The sequence below is a fragment of the Poromitra crassiceps genome, assembly GCF_964638095.1.
Source record: "Poromitra crassiceps genome assembly, chromosome: 7".
NCBI lineage: Eukaryota > Metazoa > Chordata > Actinopteri > Beryciformes > Melamphaidae > Poromitra > Poromitra crassiceps.
Genome location: NC_139628.1, coordinates 270,362 through 293,814, shown reverse-complemented (window position 1 = coordinate 293,814; position 23,453 = coordinate 270,362). Strand labels below are relative to the sequence as shown.

The 23,453-nt window shown below is 48.9% G+C and overlaps 1 protein-coding gene across 1 annotated transcript in view; it reads right to left on the bottom strand.

The window, feature by feature from the left end:
* Positions 1-23,453, bottom strand: part of LOC310779348 (retinal guanylyl cyclase 2-like) — a gene marked incomplete at both ends in the record, with an annotated part of 126,536 nt that overhangs the window by 44,024 nt on the left and 59,059 nt on the right. The window contains 2 exons of the mRNA XM_083639887.1: positions 14,449-14,602; positions 18,936-19,112. Of these exons, the coding sequence (XP_083496013.1) occupies positions 14,449-14,602; positions 18,936-19,112 (331 nt within the window). The remainder of the gene's footprint in view (positions 1-14,448; positions 14,603-18,935; positions 19,113-23,453) is intronic.

Genomic DNA, 23,453 nt, shown 5'->3' with positions numbered 1-23,453 from the left:
AACAGGCTGTTGTGGGGATGGTTTGTGTCTTTGATGATCTTCAGGGACCTCCTGAGGCACCGCTGTTTATACAGTTCATGCAGTTCTGGCAACTCACATCCTGTTACGCGCTGGGCCGCGCGTCTCACTCTCCGTAGCGCCCTGTGGTCCATGGTGGTACAGTTCCCGTACCAGGTGGTGAAGCAGCCAGTCAGCAGGCTTTCAATGGTGCCTCTGTAGAAGTCCGTAAGGATTTCTGGCCTTAGCCCAAATTTCTTCAGGCGCCTGAGTCCGTGTATTCGCTGTTGGGCCTTTTTGACAACAGTGGCGGTGTGGCCGGCCCAAGTCAGGTCCTGGTGGATGTTGACTCCCAGGTACTTGAAGCTGTCCACCCTTTCCACCACTGTGCCGTTGATGGTGATTGGGGGGTGTGTGCCCCCCCCCCCCTCCTGTAGTCTACAATGATCTCCTTGGTCTTGGAGACGTTCAGAGAGAGGTGGTTGTCCTGGCACCATTGTTCCAGGGCCCCCACCTCCTCTCTGTAGGCCGTCTCGTCGCCCCCCGAGATCAGCCCCACGACTGCTGTGTCGTCTGCAAACTTCACGATGGTGTTCGAAGTTTGAGTCGCCACGCAGTCGTGGGTGTAGAGGTCGTACCAGAAGGGGCTGGAGACGCACCCCTGGGGCGCATGCTGATGGTCAGTGGGGAGGAGGTGAGGTTGCCCACCCTCACCACCTGGCGGCGGTCTGTCAGGAAATCCAGGATCCAGTCACACATTGCTGTGCATTCTTACATAGGTGTCCTTCCCCTCCAGGTGGGACAGGGCGGTGTGGAGCACGTGTGCTACTGCATCCGCTGTGCTCCTGTTGGGGCGGTATGCAAATTGTAGTGGGTCGTGGTCCGGGGGGAGTGTGGGGCGGATCTGTGATATGACCAGCTTCTCAAAGCACTTGCTGGCTATTGGCGTGAGGGCTATTGGGCGCCAGTCATTGAGGCTGGTCACTTTCTGCTGCTTGGGAATGGGGATGATTGTCGCTGCTTTGAAGCAGGAGGGAACTCGTCGGAGCGAGAGAGACTGGTTGAAAATGTCTGTGAATACGCATGCCAGCTGGTGGGCGCAGGCCTTGAGGACCCGCCCGGGGATGCCGTCCGCCTTGCGTGGGTTGATGCGCAGGAACGTCTGGCGCACCTCATCCTCAGTGATGGTGAGAGGGCGGTCTGGGTCTGTGGGGGGTGGGAGGTGGGGGGGGGGGGGTTGGTTGTTGGGTGGGAATGGGAGGGGGTGGGGGTGCTGAGGGGTGGGGTGGGAGAGAGGAGGAGGGGTGATGGGGGGGAGAGGTGGCAGATGGGGAGGAGAGAGGGGGGGGTGATGGGGGGGAGGAGAGGAGGAGGGGTGATGGGGGGGAGAGGTGGCTGAGGGGGGGGGGGGAGAGGAGGTGGGGAGGAGAGGGGTAGGGGAGGCGCTCTGGCAGAGGGGTCGAACCTGGCGTAGAACGCGTTGAGTGTGGCAGCATGGAGGCCTCTCCACAGGTGTCTGGGGTTGTTGGAGTCCAGTTTTGCCTCCAGCTGCCTTCCATATTCTCTCCGCGCTTTTTTTATTGTAGCTCGGAGGGCGTATTTCGTCTGCTTGTATTGTTCTGGCGTCCCGGACTTGAAGGCGGTGGTCCGGGCGTGAAGTGCAGCCCGGACATCACAGTTAATCCAGAGTTTCTGGTTTGGCATTGTTTTAACTGTTTTTGTGGGGACTATGTCCTCTGTGCATTTTTTGATAAAACATGACACCGTTTCAGCATATTCTTCCAGGTCTCCTGTGTTGAATTCTCCCCATAACACTTGGTCGAAACAGTCTCTCAGGATGTCATCTGATTCGTCTGACCAGCGTTGGGCGGTTCGGTAGACTGGGGGGTGTCGTTTAAGCTTTGGTTTGTGTCTGGGGACGAGCCAGATAGAGGCGTGGTCCGATTTGCCGAATGGGGGGCGGGGTGTTGCTTTGTAGCAGCAAGGAATGTCCGTGTAGCACTGGTCCAGAGTGTTTTTACCCCCTGTGTTACAGTGTATATTCTGGTAGAGGGTGGGCATTCTCTTCCTCAAGTTCGCTCTATTAAAATCTCCTGCGACCACCAGCGCCGTCTCCGGCTGTCTTGCTTTCAGTATTGTTTGACTAATGTCCAGAGTTACACCATATTGTTCACATAGTGACTCCGCACTCATGCCGCCCATGTCACACATGTCACATGTGACGTTCTTTTTTTTTTTTTTACAGCCCCGTGACTCGTCAGTCTCGTAGTAGCCTGGTACAACGACGCTGGGCTCCGTGAGTCATGGGGCTGTATAAAAAAGAACGTCACATATGACATGAGTCACATGATTTTAGATGGGTCAAAGTAATATTTGCGGTGTATCTTGTCCATTCTACGGCCAGACGAGTATATATGGTCATGTCATGGTGTTTTGGGGTCATTAATAAACGAGATTGATATTTTTCTATAATATTTTTGGGTAGTGCAATTTTACATTGAAGTAGGGATGTCGACGGTTACCCGTTTAACCGCCGAGAACGTCTTTGATCGGTTGAGCATGTCGGTTAAACGGACAATTTGCATGTTAATTTGCACCAATATAAATGAATGGGCTGCCGCGACAGCAGCGACAGACGTTGCTGCAGTCTGCAGGCAGGCAGTGGGAAACTGCATTTCTCTGCTTAGGCTTTCTCCGGAGTCCGGTCCATACTTTCAATTGCTTAGTGTTTAGTTTAGAGAGATCAATCCCCCCCTTTCCCCGTATTTCAAGCAACACGCGTCTTCCAGAGGGACTGTGAAGACCCCACTTGTTTGTCTTTAACCGTTAAACACATAATCATCTTCGGTAGTATTAAATTGGGTCTGGTGTAAAAAAATATATAATAATTTCAGGCGATTAGGGTCGCGACCCTAAGGTTGGGAACCACTGGTTTAATGTAAGTCATCATCTCCTCCTTTCCTCTTCTCTCTGGCTCTGTCTGTGTGTGTATGTGAGAGCAGAGCGAGGCGAGCCACCTCGTGCGCCCCTCGCTCCTCCTATACAGAGACTGCTGTGCTGTGCTCCACGCAAGAATAACACTTTACAGATATTAGTCAATGACATAAGACATAGGCCTAATGCATAAGAAAAATAATGTCAAATTCAAGCGGATTTGGTAGTGTTTGGAAGCACTGCAGTACCGGATTCGCACACTGTAATGCTGTCTGACTGAAACCCTGAATGGCGCGCTGGAGTGAAGGCACGCCACTAATTAATATTTCACGTCTTTAAAAAAAATATTAACTGATGGTTAACCGACTAATGGTGTCGGTTAGTCGAAAGTAAAATGAACCGAAAATCCACATCCCTACATTGAAGTCAACGGGGAGAGGCTTGTGTTTTCCTCCTGAAAGGGGGCTGGAACATGTGCCGCCTACAAAATGATGTATTGCCGATCTGATGTCCTGCTTCCTGGTAATGTTTGATTGGATGAATGGATTTTCCTGGAGCACTGTGGGAATGCTCATGCAGATGCAGTCTCGCGAGCCCAGCCGACCGTCTGCCTGGCTTGTGTTCTTCTTCTTGTGTTCTGTACATCCATGGTGTGAGCCTCCAGCCTGTTAGCTGCTGCTAACCCTCCGCAAAGTACATCCCATTTCGAAATATACATTATTTTTTATAAACTGACCTCACAACAAGAGCAATACATCCATGTGTCTACTAACATTATTAAAACATCATAAAGATAACGTTGTTTCTGATAATTTGGTAAATTACTACTTGCTAATCTGCTAGCGAGCTATCCGGCGAGCTTCTTCTTCTGCTTATTCTAATAGCTTTCCGGTCGGAAGTATTACTGTTCTTATTTATCCAATGTATTTACCGTCTATTAAACATTGACATGAGAGCATGAAAAAGATTGAAATAGTTGATTCAGATGATAAACTCATTTGCAAAGAGTTTATTTAAGACATAGGCCCCTATTCTCCCACAGGCCTTCGGCGCAAAAACTGGCCTTACACGCAAAAAAACGTGCCTTGCGCCTGCCTCAGGAGGATATCAACAAGGCTTTAGGCCGCCAAATGCGCTTTAGGCTAAATGGGCGTGGCGCACTCCCTGAATGGGCCAGAATGGGCGTTTCGGCCTTAAATAGCGGCCTAATGATATCTTCCGACCTGGCGTTAATTTAGCGCTTTGTGCTTTTGAAAACCAGGCCTATTCAGTGCGCTGGTTGCGCGGAGCGCTCCTCTGGCTCTCCTCTGTCACCCTTCTCTGTGTCACTCCCTCTCTCTTGCTCATATCAGTCTGACAGGCACAATACGACTCTCTCTCTCTGACTCCCTCGCTCAGACAGACACAACACACGTCCCATAGAAAAGATAAGTTGTAAGTTCACTGCCTGGCTTGTGAAATCTCCCACCATGCATTGGGCTAATCCATTTTGCTACTAAATAGCAACCAAATGAGCCGAAATAGATATAAAGGTAGATCTAAATAATGTGTAATGGTAACACAACCTGCAATTGTAGAACATTTCAATATTGGACCAAATAAAACATTGAAATGAAAACACCACCCTATGTGAAACATATATGTCATATTGGGGCTATATATATCCCTCGTCAATTTAACATGATTTAGATAAGTGACAGCATAACGCGCTTCTACTGTCATGTGCTATACTGTGATGTCTGCTCCAATAACTTGGCCCTACTTCACATTTAGTTTTACAATAAAAACACATTTCTGCAATGACTTTACATAATGTAGGCTATATTTATGTGCATCATCCTACCTGCAGCAGGGGAGAGAAAACGATATCTTTCTCGACAAACTTTCACCAATCTAATTAATCTCATCATATAGGGATAGGCTGTATTTTTCTAGCTGATGCATTTAGAACATTCTTTTCACTTTGATCTTATAGTGTAGCGTATTTACATGCTTGCAGTATTTAAACTGCAGTTAGATTGGTTTGAGAAGAAGAATTATTATGGAATAATAGCCTATATATGGAGACAGACAGATGGGATGAAGGGAGGGGGGGGGGGGGGGATGAGCGCTTGGCTTGTCTGGTTTTACTGGATTTCTCCGTGGAATTGGAGCTTAAAAGGCAAGCTTGTGACTCTTTACTGCACTTCTCCAATGAGGGTGCATAATCTTACGCTTAAAAGGCGTGGTTGTAATGCTTGAGGCCGCGTGTAGCGCCGACACCAAGATATCGAGTGCGCTGGTCCACACCCACTAATCTGGGCTGCGCCAAGCCCTAAACGCAGTTTCTACGCCGATGCAACAATAGGGCCCATAGACCGAGAGAGGAGTCGGGTCGTTTTCCCATTGACTTGCATGCTTTGGAAGGAGATGACAGATGCATCCAATACTTTAGGTGTGTATTCAAGACTTCCAGATTTTTTGGAGGGACCGCTGGCAAGCTGCTGCCGCGCCTCCGCTGCTGTTGATCTGATGCGATCTGTTTGCTTGATCTGTGTAATTTCGCCTGTGATAATTCTGCCTGATCCATCGACCTGGCCTGTCACTGACACTGGAACCGCAGTTTCACAGTCTGACTGTGTGTTCAGATAGCCTGGAAGCTAATTTTCGCTGTTGGTATAGCCTGGGACTCACCTGTCGTCGGTCTCCTCTGCGTTGTGGCTGGATACCCTGATTGGCGTGCCTCACTACGCTCGCTTGATCTGGGCTGTCTGTTGCAATCTGCCTGTTTCCCTGGGTGCCAAATTGTTCCTGTGGATTACTTGCTGCCGTGGAGGCCACCCGACCCCGGTGCTCGTCCCAGCCTGCCGGCCCAGCTCCCTGCTGCCCTGCACGGGCGGTGTGTCTGCGATCTCCCCGCCCTGAACGGCATCAGCCTTTCCGCCTGTCTCCGTCATACGAGATTATAACTTCCTCATCAGTCATCACCAACTCAATCATCAAACTGCTGGATTACCATTGGCTTTTAAAACTCCTTTCACCATGTGGATTCTACAACTCCTCTTACTGTGCGCTCTGTGTTTTACCCTCACGAATGCTGCCATATCGTTGAAATACTCCGCATCGGAGCTGCTGCGTCTCCGAGCCCACTCCGCCCCCCTTCCCCCAGCTCTGCTTGCCCACCGTGACATTCTCTTCAATCGGCCAAGATACATTCATCGCGGATATGGCCGCAACTTTCAATACACAAATCACAACAGTAACACAAACATTCACTCCTTCTGGTCACCGAGCCCCGCCCCCCTCGCACTGCTGCCCGTACTGTAGATCACACTGTTTTATCCCCCCTGCCTAAGGCAGTCACATACACCCCGCTTGTCTGTTTTAAACTGGCTCTTTTTAATGTAAGATCTCTCACCAGCAAGGCACTGCTGGTGCGTGACTTTATTCTGGACAGGAAACTCGACTTCTTATGCCTCACTGAGACCTGGCAACAGCCAAATGACTTCTCCCAGCTCAATGAAGCCATCCCACCTGGCTTTACATATGTCAGTCAACCCCGCTCCACCGGGAGGGGCGGCGGCCTCGCCGTACTCCACCGTCAGAACATCAATGTTACCACTGTCGCTCTCCCCCACTTCTCCTCCTTTGAATGTCTTGCTGTAAAACTCACTGGCTCAAAACCCACCATCATTGTCACCATTTACAGACCACCAAAGCCCTCTGCTGTTTTTCTTACTGAATTTTCAGAACTCTTAACATCTGTCTGTGCCTTGTCCCCCACTGTCATCTTACAGGGTGACTTTAACATCTATATTGACAACCCGTCCAATGCCTTTGCAAATGATTTCACCTCACTCCTGGACTGTCTCGGTATCACTCAACATGTTAATTTCCCAACGCACAACAAAGGTCACATATTGGACTTAATCTGCTGCACTGGTCTCACCCCCTGTAACCTCGCCCATGCAGTTTTCCCCATCTCTGACCATAAAGTTGTACTATTTGACATCCACGCCTGACACACCCTTGGGAGCGCGACTCAGGGAGGAGGCATCAAGCAGTGGTCAAGGGGCTATCCGGGGTGCTGAAGCAGCCGTAGCGCTGGCAACCAGGACGCGCCGGGCCGTTGCTGTCCAGGGTGCTGAACAGAGATCCCGCGCTCATAACAGCGGCGGGAGAAACTAGCCTATAGGGAAAGGCCATGACATCATTCGCTTGATTACTGTGATAGTTTGCACCTGGTTGGCAGCCTTTATAACCTCTTCTGCTTGCAGACTCCAGTGCTGATCGTTGCCAAGCTGCTGCTGTGTTCTGGCTACTCCAGTTCGAGACTCTCTGGAAGGACCTCAGTGAACTTTGTGCTGGACTGTGCTCATGATTCATCTGTCTCAAGATAATTAGTTTATTCGTCGGTCTCCGACTACTGTATAGGCTAGAATTAGCTTTAGGCTTAATTGCTGGTTATTGTTTATTTGTTCCTGTGTTCAAAGTCTTCAAGTAAAAAGACAAGTATTTTGACTCCTGACTCTGTCGTCTCTGCTCCTGGGTCCAAACCATTATACACAGCATAACAGAACGATCAGCCAGAAAATGGACCCAGCAGAGGCGGAACAGTGGCGCGCTGCATTTGCCATGCAGACACAAACTTTGGGTGAGCAACAAGTCCACATTGGATCACTAGAGACAAAGATCCGGGTACTCTCGCAATCCATCGAGGGGATTGCTCCTGCTCTCCGACAGATCCAGCAGATCGGAGTCCACCAGCAGGAGATGAGAGGAGCACTTACCACTCTCACCGCCAATCTGCAAGCCATGGCCGTACCAGCTCCGAGTCCCTCCGCTCCTGTCTCCAGCGCTCCGTCCGCTCCAGTTCGCTTCTCTGAGCCGAATCTGCCCCCGCCTGAGAAATACTCAGGCAATCCAGAGACATGCCGGTCCTTTTTGCTTCAGTGTGAATTAGCCATAGAGGCACAGCCAGTGAAATTTTCAAATGAATTGGCAAAGATAGCATTTGTTTCTCAACTGTTAACTGGACCCCCATTAGCCTGGGCCACGGCCTTATGGGAACAGCATAATTCGGCCTCTCAGAACTTCCAGACTTTTAGGCTGAATTACGCCGGGTTTTTGATCACCCAGTTACAGGCCAGGAAGCAGCTAAACGACTTTATGCTCTACGTCAGGGAGGCGGGACTGTGGCAGAGTACACGGTAAAGTTTTGTACGCTTGCTGTCGAGAGCGGATGGAACGTGGCCTCCCTCCTGACTGCTTTTCAGCAGGGACTCTCTGAGGAGATCAAGGACGAGTTAGCGGCACGGGAGCAACAAGACGACTTGGAGGAGCTTATTAAAATAGCTATTCGTGTGGACAATCGGATTCGGGAACGACGACAGGAGAAGAGGAGCCGGGGAGCGTTTCTGGGCCCACAGAGTGCTCGGTTCAGCCCATCCACGCCGGTCCTCGCCACGGAGGAGCCCATGCAGGTCGGCACAGCCAGGCTGTCCCAGGAGGAGCGAGCCCGTCGCATGAAGGAGGGCTGCTGCCTATACTGTGGGGAGACTGGCCATTTCATCGCCCACTGTCCAAAGCGGGCAGTAAAAGACGGGGCCCGTCAGTCAAAGGGAAGTTACTGACGGGTCGTGTCTCTGTGTCTTCCTCTCCTCAAACCCGCATCATTTTGCCTGCCACCATTTCCTGGGGTTCTCATACTCATCAAGTAGAAGCTTTTGTTGACTCGGGAGCGGCGGGAAACTTTCTGGACAGAGAATGGGCTAGGCAGTGGGGGGTTCCCACACGCCAGCTGGAGGAGGCAATGGACATTACAGCCTTAGACGGACGTCCTCTGGGCGCGGGTAAGATCAGATACGCTACTAATCCTGTTACTTTGATTCTAGAGGGGAAACACCAGGAGGAGATTAGTTTCCATATTACCGACTCACCTGCTTTTCCGTTGGTATTAGGCTACCCCTGGTTAGTAAGACACAATCCCCGTTTAGATTGGGTCATAGGTCAAGTGGAGGAATGGGGCCCTTTATGTCAATTTTCTTGTTTAAAAACTCCTGAGGAAGCATCCCGGTGTATAGTGGAAAAGAAAAGTAAACCTATTAATACTGACAATGTTCCTTCTGAATACTTGGACCTCCAGGAGGTTTTTAGTAAAGGCCGAGCCACAGTGCTGCCCCCTCATAGACCCTACGATTGTGAGATCAAACTGGTAGATGGAGCTAGTCCACCTAAGGGACATTTATATTCCCTTTCTGCCCCAGAGACGTTAGCTATGGAAAGCTACATAAAGGAAGCCCTGGAGATGGGGTTTATCCGAGCTTCAACCTCGCCTGCTTCAGCGGGGTTTTTCTTTGTGGGAAAAAAGGATGGCTCGCTCCGGCCCTGTATAGACTATAGACGACTGAATGATGTAACTGTAAAGAACGGTTATCCTCTGCCTCTGCTAGGCTCTGCTTTCGAACAGCTTCGGGGGGCTACCATCTTCACCAAGATTGACCTGCGTAGTGCCTACAACCTCATTCGGATCCGGGAGGGGGACGAGTGGAAAACTGGCTTCATAACCCCCACAGGGCACTACGAGTATTTAGTGATGCCATTCGGCCTTTCCAACGCACCAGCAGTCTTCCAGGCTCTCATTAACGACGTTCTACGAGACATGCTGAACAGGTTTGTTTTTGTTTATCTGGACGATATTTTGATTTTTTCCCAGTCTCATCAGGAACACGTTCAGCATGTGCGCCGTGTATTAAAAAGACTATTACAGAACAACCTATATGTGAAGCCGGAGAAATGTGACTTTCATGTTGCCACAGTCCCTTTCTTAGGCTACATTCTCTCCCCCTCCGGAACAACGATGGATCCAGAAAAGGTACATGCTGTAATGGAGTGGCCTCAGCCTGCATCAATAAAACATGTCCAACGTTTTATGGGTTTTGCCAACTTCTACCGCAGGTTCATGAGAGGTTTCAGCACCATCGCAGCACCCATGAATGCGCTCACCAAGAAGGCCTCCGGCCGGTTCCGCTGAACCCCTCAGGCAGCAGAGGCATTCTCCAAATTAAAACTGTTGTTTACCACAGGTCCAGTCCTCACCCACCCGGATCGAGCATTGCCTTTTGTGGTAGAGGTAGATGCATCGGAGGTGGGAGTAGGGGCCGTCCTGTCCCAACGTTCTCCCACAGACAACAAGCTCCATCCGTGTGCTTTCTTCTCGAGGAGACTGAGTCCAGCGGAGAGCAACTATGACGTGGGCAATCGTGAGCTGTTGGCCATAAAGGAGGCACTGGATCAGTGGAGGCACTGGCTTGAGGGGGCCGAGAAGCCGTTTGTGGTCTAAACGGATCACAAAAACCTGGCCTACATCCGCAGTGCAAGGCGGCTGAACTCACGTCAAGCCAGGTGGGCTCTCTTTTTCAATCGTTTTGAATTTATATTGTCGTATCGACCAGGAAGCAAAAATACAAAGGCAGATGCACTCTCTCGCCAGTTTGATCCAACAGATAAAGGTTCAGAGCCTGAGCCCATCCTGGTTCCAGCCCGAATCATCGCCCCGGTTCTGTGGGGAATCGAAACCGAGGTGAGAGCAGCGCAGCAGGCTGATCCAGGTCCGGAGAACTGCCCACACAACCGGCTATATGTGCCTCCTGGGAAACGGGCCGGGGTGTTGGAGTGGGGACATGCGTCACGGTTGGTGGGTCATCCAGGGGAGAAACGGACATTAGAGTTTATTGCTCGTAAGTTCTGGTGGCCAACAATCCGGCCGGATGTGGCTACCTTTGTGGCCGCCTGTGTCACCTGCTCCCAGAATAAAACGCTGCGTCAGCGTCCTGCAGGTTTGCTGTGTCCGCTGCCTGTCCCACGTCGGCCCTGGTCCCACATTTCATTAGACTTTATCACTGGCCTGCCCCGTTCTGGAGGAAAGACGGCCATCTTGGTGGTGGTGGACCGTTTCTCCAAGGCGGCACGGTTTATTGCCTTAACTAAGCTCCCTTCTGCACGAGAGACTGCTGTACTTATAATGAATAATGTTTTCCGAGTGTATGGACTTCCACAGGATATTGTGTCGGACCGGGGTCCCCAGTTCACCTCCCGGTTTTGGAAGGCTTTCTGTTCTCTCCTCGGAGCCACTGCCAGTCTCTCCTCTGGTTTCCATCCTCAATCCAATGGACAGACGGAGAGAGTCAATCAGGACTTGGAAACCACGCTGCGCTGTCTGGTCGCCTCTAACCCCTCGGCCTGGAGTTCACAACTCCTGTGGGCGGAGTATGCTCATAACACTCTGCAGTCCTCTTCTACAGGCATGTCTCCTTTTCAGTGTCAGCTAGGCTATCAGCCGCCGTTATTTCCGGACCAGGAGCCGGAGGTAGGGGTCCCGGCGGCGGCGGATTTTGTGCGGCGCTGCGCACACACATGGAGGGAGGCTCGGGCGGCTCTGTTGCGAGCGAGGAGCAGGCATTCTCTGCAGGCAAACAAACGGCGGCGACCATCGATACCTTTTCGGCCAGGAGACAAGGTATGGCTGTCTGCCAAGGATCTCCCACTGCGGGTGGAAAGCAGGAAACTAGCACCACGCTTCGTGGGTCCGTTCGAGGTTGAAGCACAGGTTGGGCCGGTTTCGTACAGGTTAGTGCTGCCTGCTTCAATGAAAATTCACCCTGTTTTCCATGTGTCCCTACTAAAGCCTGTGGTGTCTAGTCCCTTGTCCCCCCCTATCCCACCCCCTCCTCCTCCTCGCTGGGTTGATGGTGGTCCGGTGTACACGGTCCGGAGGATAATGGACTCACGCCGGGTGCGCCGCAGTATACAATACCTGGTGGACTGGGAGGGCTACGGTCCGGAGGAGCGGAGCTGGGTGCCGGCTCGGCACATCGTGGACCGCACCTTAATCCAAGACTTTCGGCGTCGTGGACAAGCCGTTGGGTCGCCAGGTGGCTCCCCTAGAGGGGGGGATTCTGACACACTGAGCTGAGGATTCTGACACCCTGAGCGCGACTCAGGGAGGAGGCATCAAGCAGTGGTCAAGGGGCTATCCGGGGTGCTGAAGCAGCCGGAGCGCTGGCAACCAGGACACGCCGGGCCGTTGCTGTCCAGGGTGCTGAACAGAGATCCCGCGCTCATAACAGCGGCGGGAGAAACTAGCCTATAGGGAAAGGCCATGACATCATTCGCTTGATTACTGTGATAGTTTGCACCTGGTTGGCAGCCTTTATAACCTCTTCTGCTTGCAGACTCCAGTGCTGATAGTTGCCAAGCTGCTGCTGTGTTCTGGCTACTCCGGTTCGAGACTCTCTGGAAGGACCTCAGTGAACTTTGTGCTGGACTGTGCTCATGATTCATCTGTCTCAAGATAATTAGTTTATTCGTCGGTCTCCGACTACTGTATAGGCTAGAATTAGCTTTAGGCTTAATTGCTGGTTATTGTTTATTTGTTCCTGTGTTCAAAGTCTTCAAGTAAAAAGACAAGTATTTTGACTCCTGACTCTGTCGTCTCTGCTCCTGGGTCCAAACCATTATACACAGCATAACAACGCCCCCCTACTAAAAGCAAAAGAACACCGGACCATCTCCTTTAGGAACATAAAACGCATTAACCCCTCTGATCTCACCTCCCTCATCAACTCTCTGGAATTCCCTACCCCCACACATCCGACAGTCCGACACCATCACAACATTCAAATCCCACCTCAAAACCCACCTGTTCAAACTGGCCTACTCCCTGTAATTAATGTCACTTCTGCTTCTAATGTCACTCCTGCTGTAATTTGCCCTGTTTTTAATATGTATATGTTCTTATTACGTGAAACTGTTTTTATATGCACTGTAAGGCGACCTTGGGTGTTTTGAAAGGCGCCTCGAAATAAAATGTATTATTATTATTATTATTATTATTACTTGCATGCACTGCACCCCCCCCCCCCCCCCCCCCCCCCACACACACACACACACACACACACATTCGAAAGAATGCAATTTCCCGGGTTGGCTTCAAACAGAGGGAGGCTGCATTTGACACTGGTGAATGCTTTAAAAATGTGCCCAGGCGCGTTTACCTTTGCATTCAGCCATTCCAATGTTATGCCTGCAGCCTTCTGCTCACGGGTAGAGATTTCCCAGAAAATCTGGCGGATGTGTTGTCCTGCACATTCACAAGCCTGCCTCTCAGCGCTTCAGCCAGAAAAAGAAAAAATATTTATCTAATGAAGCCCGTCTGGCCAAACAGCAGCAATGTGACCGACGTCGGGGGAAACAATAGTCTACCAGAATAAAACGCTGCGTCAGCGTCCTGCAGGTTTGCTGTGTCCGCTGCCTGTCCCACGTCGGCCCTGGTCCCACATTTCATTAGACTTTATCACTGGCCTGCCCCGTTCTGGAGGAAAGACGGCCATCTTGGTGGTGGTGGACCGTTTCTCCAAGGCGGCACGGTTTATTGCCTTAACTAAGCTCCCTTCTGCACGAGAGACTGCTGTACTTATAATGAATAATGTTTTCCGAGTGTATGGACTTCCACAGGATATTGTGTCGGACCGGGGTCCCCAGTTCACCTCCCGGTTTTGGAAGGTAATTTGCCCTGTTTTTAATATGTATATGTTCTTATTACGTGAAACTGTTTTTATATGCACTGTAAGGCGACCTTCGGTGTTTTGAAAGGCGCCTCGAAATAAAATGTATTATTATTATTATTATTATTATTACTTGCATGCACTGCACCCCCCCCCCCCCCCCACACACACACACACACACACACACACACACACACACACATTCGAAAGAATGCAATTTCCCGGGTTGGCTTCAAACAGAGGGAGGCTGCATTTGACACTGGTGAATGCTTTAAAAATGTGCCCAGGCGCGTTTACCTTTGCATTCAGCCATTCCAATGTTATGCCTGCAGCCTTCTGCTCACGGGTAGAGATTTCCCAGAAAATCTGGTGGATGTGTTGTCCTGCACATTCACAAGCCTGCCTCTCAGCGCTTCAGCCAGAAAAAGAAAAAATATTTATCTAATGAAGCCCGTCTGGCCAAACAGCAGCAATGTGACCGACGTCGGGGGAAACAATAGTCAATCGGGGCTGTGTTTTCGGTTCATGGAGGGTCGGCTATAGTAGATAATGTTAGCTGCTTGCTAACACGGCTATAGCTAATGGATTTACCACCCAGAAGCTCTGCTAATAACGTTACCGTCTTGTGTGGATAATGCAACAGTCACAAATATGCATAACGTTACTAATACTACCATTAAGGGCATCCAGGTAGTGTAGCGGTAGACTCCCTGCCTACCAACATGGGTCATTTTGTTCATATTTAATTCAATACTGCTGTAATTAATTTCATCTATTGCTAAATTATGTAATGTAATGTATTGTAACGTAATGTAATCTAATTTAAATGTATAGTAAAATTTAGTTAATGTTAGTTGTTGGGAATTGTTCCACTGGCTTCTCCAGTGTTTCTCAAGCTAGCATACAGGCATCTTTGATGTTCTTAAATGTTCTACAGTTTCTAGATGGTTTGACATGGTTGTAGATGTTATACCGTGCATCTCCTCAGGAAGGCTGAGGTTCTGAGAGTGAAGCATCATGGGAAGGCCGTAGTCTGTGATTTTCAGAACAAAGCGTCCGTCGACCAAACAGTTTGCAGACTTCAAACGACCGTGACTCACACCTCGCATGTGGAGGTACTTCATACCCTAAAATACAAACAGACAACAACATAAAATACAATAATGAGAGAGAGTGGCCTACCTGAGAGACCGAATATGATGCAAAATCCTTGACAAAAATCCCTCCTAATACCACAATAAGTCATCAACACCTTGAAAAACACCTCAGAAAACTTAATGCTGATTTTGACAATTTTGATGATTGAATGACAAACAGAAAAACCCACTTATCTTCAATGTACCTGAACAACCCATACATTTTCTGAATGGTCTGGGTCTCAAGTTAGTGGTTTCATGGGGCTGTGATTATTGTAGAGATCACAATAGGTAATTTACACAAAACTCTTCATTGTGATGTTGATGTCCACCCTGTCTCCTTCCAATGTTCTGTAATGTCCTCCATTTTGTAAAGCAGAAAGTTGATTGGACTAGTTCTTGTTTTAGTGGCAGTGGTGCTCTGGGTACCTTGATGAGGTCCATGGACATAGGTTTAGGCTAGGGTGGGATGGGTGGCACATGTCCCACCCACTTTTCTGAGGAGCTAAAATTGTCCCCACCACCTTTTTCAAGCAGTGGTGAAATCCGCGATTGATATTATTGTCTTTCCGAGGCTGTGGCTAGTGTGAGGGTTCTTATACCATATCAAACTAGAAGACCTAAGGAATCGATTGGTATCAACCATGCCAACCTCCCAAGTCGGGAAGGGGGCGAAATAATGCTCCAAAGTTAGGCTTAACTTTGGTGATGGAAAAAATTGGTACTACATTTTCAAAGGGGTCCCTTGACCAATCACCTCAAGATATCTGAATGAGAATTGGTTCTATGGATAGGGTTATGGCTACACATCTTGAGTTGCATGCACTTTCTGTCAGAAAGGTGTCTTTCCCTTTGAAAATGCTTAAGCTTTTTTCCAATCAAGTCAAAATCTAACTATAATAGATGTTTTTACTAAAAGTTCTAATAACATTTTTATTCTTTTGATAATTTATTTTAGATTTAGAACTTAATTTGTCTATAAATTATAATACATTTTAATCTAATGTAATTTCACGTAACAACATTTATTTTTGGCCCACAGCCCTCCATCCAGATAATTTGGGCACCTCTGATTTAGCTGCTGTGCCGGACCATTACGCTGTTCTGCTGTTGGGATAGGCCAGGGCTCGACGTTAACTTTTAAAAGTGGTTGCCGGAGGGGCAACCTGGCAAGAGCTTTTGGTTGCCCGAATAAAAATATGGTTGCCCAATTTTAGTCGCTTTATATTTTGAGTAATTAAGATACTATGCAGTCATAAGCCGGCTTAATAATGACGATGTGACAGAAAAGTAAGTATAATAATCTATAGTATAGTATAATAGGCCTATTCAGTGTGCGCACCGGGTGTAGTAGTAGTAATAATGATAATAATAATAATAATTAATTTGTGTCATTTCGTTTTCTAAACAAATCTTATTTTTTGTTTTTATAATGCATTTGCACTGAAAGGATTTAACTAATATTTGTGAACTTTCATTTTTTTCATTTTTTTTTCAACAGTTATTGTTCATATTGTGCTTAATTTGATAATTAAAAGCGTTATTGATAATTAAGTAGCCTACCCTCCTCCAGGCCCGGCTCCAGACCCAAGTTACAGAGGGGGCCTGCCCCTAGCTTGGGGGGGCCAAGCTACCCAAGGGGGGTCCGGGGGGATTCTCCCCCGGAAGAAGATTTTGTACATTTTAAAGTAAAATTCGTCAACCTGGTGCATTTGAGAGCAAAATGAAGAGGCTAAATCTGTGAAGAACTACACACATCTCTAATGTGTTGTGACTTTACAAATAATTAGGCCTAAACAATTAATATTAAGTGTATTTACACATTGTGCACAAATTGCATTCATTGTGACAAATTTACAATAGTTAATATCCAGCCAGAATCATTGCAAATGGATGTTCAAAGTAACAGTTAGCAATAGCATTGAGTTAATCAATGCCTAATGACAGCCAGATTCCATGTTAAACTTTAAAACAGAAAAACGGAAAAACGTTTTTAGCAACAAACAAAACAAAACAAAAAAATTAATGGGGGGGCCAGTTTGTTGAATGGGGGGGCCCGGCCCGGTCAGGCCCGCCCCTAACACCGGGCCTGCCCTCCTCATGTTCATTCAGGGATACTATGATGACAGTGGTTTGGGGCCCCCACTCTGATGTTGCATAGGGCCCCAAAAGGCCCAGAAGCGGCCCTGCAATCCCTCTCTCTCTCACCCCGTATGAGAGGCTGACAGGCCAGGGATGCAAATCATTCCTCAGCACATATACGCGGTGGTAAAACGTTTTTGAAGGATGTCCTGGTCGAGGTGTATGTTGTAGGCTTATGCATGCTTTGCAGTATAGCGTTATGCTGGAATTATGCTTGAAGTTTGGACTGTCGCACGGAAATGAGAGACACTGAATATTGACGAGGAAACGTGTGGAGCGTTTATACACTGTGTGGGTTTCTGCTCGCGGAAGTGAGCTGGAGTCTTGAAAACTCCACTTTGTCCGCTCAGCCGCGTCCACGTAGTTACACAATTCGGGGTGTGCACAGCCAGGCGAAAACCGTCTGCACAGCAGCCTTGTGGAGGGGCGCCTCTGCTGATTTGACTCACTTTTCCGTGCGGAAACTCGCCGATGCGGGAAGCATATGAGACCTAAGCGCTTGTTGTAGGCTACATGCTTTGCAGTATAGCATTCGTTTTCCGTCCCGTTCAAAGACGCACGGGTATTTCACCTCAATGACAATTTCCTCCTTTGTTTCTGTGCGGGGCTGCGGGCGGACGAGGTTCTTCTTGCGTCTTGCAGCCGCTGTGATTGTGTGCGAGCAGCCCCACCTGTCCCAGTCAGTACTCGTTAAACATACCGCACGTGCAGCATGCATCACGTAGGTTCCGACTGGTAATTAGTAACATCGTTTCGATTGTAACAGCAATAAAATGTCACATATATGTCACTCACAACAAGTATTAAAATATTTATTTGGTGTATATTTTGCTGTTTGCTGCTGTACATATTTTGTTGCATGTTAAATCGTGGTTGCCCCTGGGGCAACCAAAGACCGAGAAATGGTTGCCCCATGTTTTTTTTGGTTGCCCGGGGCAACCGGGCAGCCGTTAATGTCGAGCCCTGTAGGCGCATGTGTGGTTCTGATATTCTGAATATATAAGCTACAGTGCAGTATAAATAAGGTTGTACATTGATTTCCCTGCTGTGCTGCTGTGTTTGGTCATTAAATAAAAGGAGAGTCCGTTATGTTGGTTCAGTCTTTGTTTCTGGATATGTGAATGTGAGAAAGAATTGACTTAATTCTGTATACAGCATATACTGTATAATGAGACACTAATTTTTTTGATCATTGTAAAGCTACAGCATAGTGAAGGGGATATTAATGTGATGTGTGTAGTTCTTCATAGATCTAGCCTCTTCATTTTGCTCTCAAAGTGCACTAGATTGATGCATTTTACTTTAAAATGTAAAAAACGGGCGGGCATGCCCCCAGAACCCCCTAAGGGGGCTGCGGACCACCTGCCAAATGTCCCCACCACTTTCCAAATCAAACCTACGCCCTTGATGAGGTCTGTTAGTAAGGAGGACTTGAACACTAGGTCTAGTCTCATGTGGTAGTCTCAGTACCTTGATGAGGTCTGTTAGTATGGAGGACTTGAACATTAGGTCTAGTCTCATGTTGTGGTGTTGGTATCCTGTTAGCAAGGAGGACTTGAGCATTAGGTCTAGTCAAATGTGGTAGTCTTGGTACCTTGATGAGGTCTGTTAGTAAGGAGGACTTGAACATTAGGTCTAGTCTCATGTGGTGGTCTCTGTACCTTGATGAGGTCTGTTAGTATGGAGGACTTGAACTTTAGGTCTAGTCTCGTGCTGGTCTTGGTACCTTGATGAGGTCTGTTAGTAAGGAGGACTTGAACATTAGGTCTAGTCTCATGTGGTGGTCTCTGTACCTTGATATGGTCTGTTAGTAAGGAGGACTTGAATGTTAGGTCTAGTCTCATGTGCTGGTCTTGGTACCTGGATGAGGTCTGTTAGTAAGGAGGACTTGAACACTAGGTCTAGTCTCATGAGGTAGTCATACCTTGATGAGGTCTGTTAGTATGGAGGACTTAAACGTTAGGTCTAGTCTCATGTGATGGTCTTGGTACCATGATGAGGTTTGTTCGTAAGGAGGACTTGGACATTAGGTCTAGTCTCATGTGGTGGTCTTGGTACCTTCATGAGGTCTGTTAGTATGGAGGACTTGAACATTAGGTCTAGTCTCATGTTGTGGTCTTGGTATCAATTGTTAGCAAGGAGGATTGGAACATTAGGTCTAGTCTTGTGGTGGTCTCGGTACCTTGATGAGGTCTGTTAATAAGGAGGACTTGAACATCCAGTCTAGTCTCATGTTGGAGTCGGCCAGCAGGTCGGCTAGACTCCCGCGAGGACAGTGTTCCATCACCATGGCAAAGATCCCCGAGTCCAGGAAGAGCCCGAGGTACAGGTTCAGATTCTCATGACGCATATCCCTGAACTGTAGGAAGGAGAAAATATAATGTTATATATATACTACTATACTATATATCAGCTGAGAGCTGAGCCAGAAGGCAAAGCTCTCGATCTACGGCTTGGTCAATCAAAGAACAAGATTGCAGATACAAGCGGCAAAAATGAGTTTTACTTTGTTTCGAACTTCGGAATCTCACACTATGCCAAGCTGCTCCCTGCAGCGCACCAACTGGAACATGTCTATTTTCTCAAAATTGACCCCTATAAAACCATCCATTGTGCCTGAAGGCACCATGGCATCTGGCTTATGACGCGGCCACCCGCTCCGCCCCGTGACCACCACGTCACGTCCGCACCATATTGCCCAGATCGTCACTCTACTCTTTTCCAGCAACCCATTGAGATGTGTCTTCTCTTGCCCCTTGCTAGCTTACGGTTAGCTCTTAGCCAGTAGTGGATACCCGTCCCCTTGTGTTCCATCAACCGTAACGGGAGCGGCGCACGAGGACTGCGGGACATTCTGTCGACCCGGCCCTCTTCGGCAGGAACGGCAGGACCCACTACGAAAGCTAAGGGTTTTTTCTCTCATTCTGTAACTGCCAGCTTGGTAGTCTCTCTCTTGCTAGCCAGCCTTGTGGCTAGGTGTTAGCTAGTTGAGTTACGCTAGCCTGAGCTAACTTGCTTCCCCGGCTGGGGTCGTGTCATTAGCTAGCTTATCGACTTGCCTGCTTAGCGCTAGCTTGTACCGTTTCTCTGCACCGTAGCTTGTTAGCCTGCTTTGCTAGGCTCTATCGTTAGCAGACTCATGCTTTTTCCTTCGTTCTTGCTAGTCAGGCTGTGTCCACGGACCCGCCTCGCCCAGCTATTGACACGATTGCACCGTTCCGTCAGTGCAGCCGATGCCATGCTACGGACGACTCGCACGACCTGTGCAGCTTGTTTGCTCCCCGCCCGGCTGGAGCTCTCAAGAGGCCCCTGTCTCCGGAGTGCCCCCGGCCGGCGAAAGCCGCCCAGCAAGGGATAAACTGGCAGAAGAGTTGCCTCGCCCCGGTCCAGGTCACGACCTTCCTGGGCCTGGAGTTGAACTCGCTGACCATTAATGCACGGCTCGGAGGAGAGGCGGGGCACATCGTGTGGCTAGCCCATGCCCTGCGCCTGTGTCACACAGCCTCGATGCATCATTGAGTCGTGCTGCTGGGACACATGGCTGTGGCTGCAGCCGTACTTCCATTGGGACAGCTGCACATGCATTCCAGAGCTGGTTCCTCAGTCACCGCCTGGACCAGGGCAGGCACCGTCATCGCAGGGTAACCTTGACCGGTGTGGCCTGACGTTTGCTGTGCGTGTGGACGGGCCCTCGCTGGCTCTCCATGGGCATGCGAATGGGACCCGTCCCACTCAGGCACGTCATTCGCACAGACGCCCCCCAATGGGGTTGGGGCGCGGTGTGCGATGGCCTCTCAGCAAACGGCTGGTGGGAAGCCCTGGAGCTTCACCACATAAACGTGCTAGAGCTGGAAGCTGTTCACCTAGCTCTACGCCACTTCCGGCATCAGATATGTGGTTGCCACGTCCTGATTCGTTCGGACAACATGGCCACCATCGCCATCGGTGTACGGTCGAGAACCTTGAACCAAGTGGGGGCGGAGATACACCTTTGGGCACATTCCCGCCTGCTCTCCTTGTCAGCTACACACCCACGTGGTGGAACAGATTTGGGCCAGATTCGGCCGCCCCTGCGTCGATCTCTTCGCATCGCGGCGCAACGCACTGCCCCCTATGGTTCTCTGTCGAAAACGATGATCCCCCCTTGGGTCACGGCGCGTTAGCGCACGTGTGGCTCAGGGAGAGCCTTTATGCCTCCCCCCCCCTTCCCCTGATCCATGTCCTGGACAGAAACAGCATCCCAGTGCAGAGTCATGTTGCTATCCACCACGTAGGCTGAAACAATATGGAACTTTATATTAGTGGTTTTGAACTAGACTTGTTGTAGTCTGCAAGCAATATCTGTGGGAATGTAATGTTACTGGTGGAGGTGCACCATGCAGATAAAGTTATTGCTCCTACCTGAGTTGTTATCACGCAATAGATATGTTTTCTAAGTAAACTAGGTCGCTCTAGGAGGACAGCAACTAATGGTAATACCATATTAAACGACATGATGACATGTGAGCAATTAGTTAATGCAAAATACACTAATTACATAAAAAGATTCTTAGCTCAAACAAAACATTCACTCTTGTCCGCCATGTTTCCTGTATATATGACGTCAAGTCGGCAACTCGTGTACCAAAATTCTCACAGGGTTGCCGACTTGTTGTTCCGACTTGAGCAGCCGTTCGTGAGCAGACGTGAATTTTCCCTCTCGGAATCACATTTTTCTGATGACTCCGACAGGACATTAATGCACGATCAGCCTTCAGTCTTCAGCTTAGTCTGCTAAAATGGCTGCAAGCGACATATACTTTATCAATCACAATAAAACTGTACACACCTCCGACACAATGTTGTTATCCAAGAGAGAGCCCTTATTCACATGCCACAGCCGAAACTCAAAATTGTAGCCTACACCCTCCCAACCACTGAGCACCCAACCGATTCACTTGATCCCAACAGTTGCATGTTTATACAGTGGAATCCGCTTATAGTGATGATTATACTAAAATGATCAATATAGATGTATAATATAGATTATAAAACGGCTCTCTCAAATCAAGCAATCTGATTGGTTCACAGCCATTGTATAAATCCAATAACCCACTCCAATAACCCATGGCCATGGGTTATTGAGTTGCCATGGCAACTCTTACTAAAAGGCTTTGGTTACCTCAAATGACAGTGTAGAAAAAACAAATGGCGGAGACAGCTGTCAGATCCTTGTGAATCGATCTTCGCTTATAACTTTACTAATACTTCGCAGAAAATTATGTTTTGTACAAGAATAGACGCGGGCTAATGTCTTAACCCCTCTCTCGCGCGCCCTCACTCTTAACCCCGCATTTCTAAATAAGACGTAACGTTAGTTGGTGTCGGCATACAGCTCTGGTGTCGGGCTTTGCAAAAAGCTCTCAGCTTCTCAGCAAGCGCCAGGATTGGCCAATGTCAACTTCAGTCTCCAGAACGATCCAATCAAATCACCCGCACGTCTATCTTCTTGCTAGAGGTCCCGCCTTACAGTAGTGTTTCAACTGACTCTATCAGAATACCATGCCAGTCGGACTTATAGTATTATTATTATATTTATATTATCATACTTGGAAACCGTTTTATAAAAGCAATATAGCACTCGAGAAGCGTGTGTTGTGGCATATATCCCGCTGATCAGTTGTTATCCCACTCGGCCTCGTGGGATAACAACTGATCAGCGGGATATATTTGCCACAACAAACTGGCTCTCATGCTATATTGCTTAAATAACAATATAATGAATTACAAGATACAATACAAGAATTAGGCCTATAGATCTATAGGATATTATATAATTTATAGAACAGCTGCCTGTGAATAACTGGACGGGGGGGGGGGGTGAATAACTATATAGGCTACTGTATTGTATTTTTAATTGTATATCTTTTACTTGGATCAAAAGGGGTGATCCGTGGAGAACACAAGCTACCTAGGCACAAGTCGGGGACTGATCATCCCTGGCTGGGTCGCCTGGGCGAGGGTGTATGTTGTGAGACCCGAAACACCCGTTGACCCCAGGTTACATCACTGATGATGTGTCTAGGTTGCACCATAAGGTGTATGTAAAATCAGTTCAGTCTGGCAGAGCCAGTGACTTCTGGGAACAGGCCAGGTGGCTACCATGAATAGAGTGGCGACAGCTGGAGAGACAGCGGACGACTGGAGAGACAGTAACCGGGGCAGGGAGGGTTAGCTCCCCAAACTGCAGCTCCCGTGAGGGAGCACCCACAAACTTGCTACGAAAAACCCTAATGAGATATACCCCCAGGGGTGCCCGAGAGGGGGGGAGAATGAGCACCCCGATAGGACGGATACACAGGCATCGACCCAAGCTAATGGACATACGATTACGAGTGCAGTCTGTAGATGCGGCAAAGTCTGCAAAAACCTGCATGGCCTGAAGATCCACCAGGCCAGAATGAAATGCTTGATGGGAAAGCATGTGGTGCAACGCACAGGTCCAGTACTGGTGAGACGCAGGAGGAGCCCGGCCCGGAGTCACCCCACAGTGCCCAGACCCTCCACGCCCCACAAAGTCTTCCCCAAGTCAGGCATTCAGAACATCGTCAGGTTAAGTGGCCTGCCGCCAGCAAGAAGAAGGAGTGGAGCCAGTTTGACGAGGATGTGGACCGGATCCTTGAAGCCACAGCCAAAGGGGATGCTGACCGGAGGCTGCAGA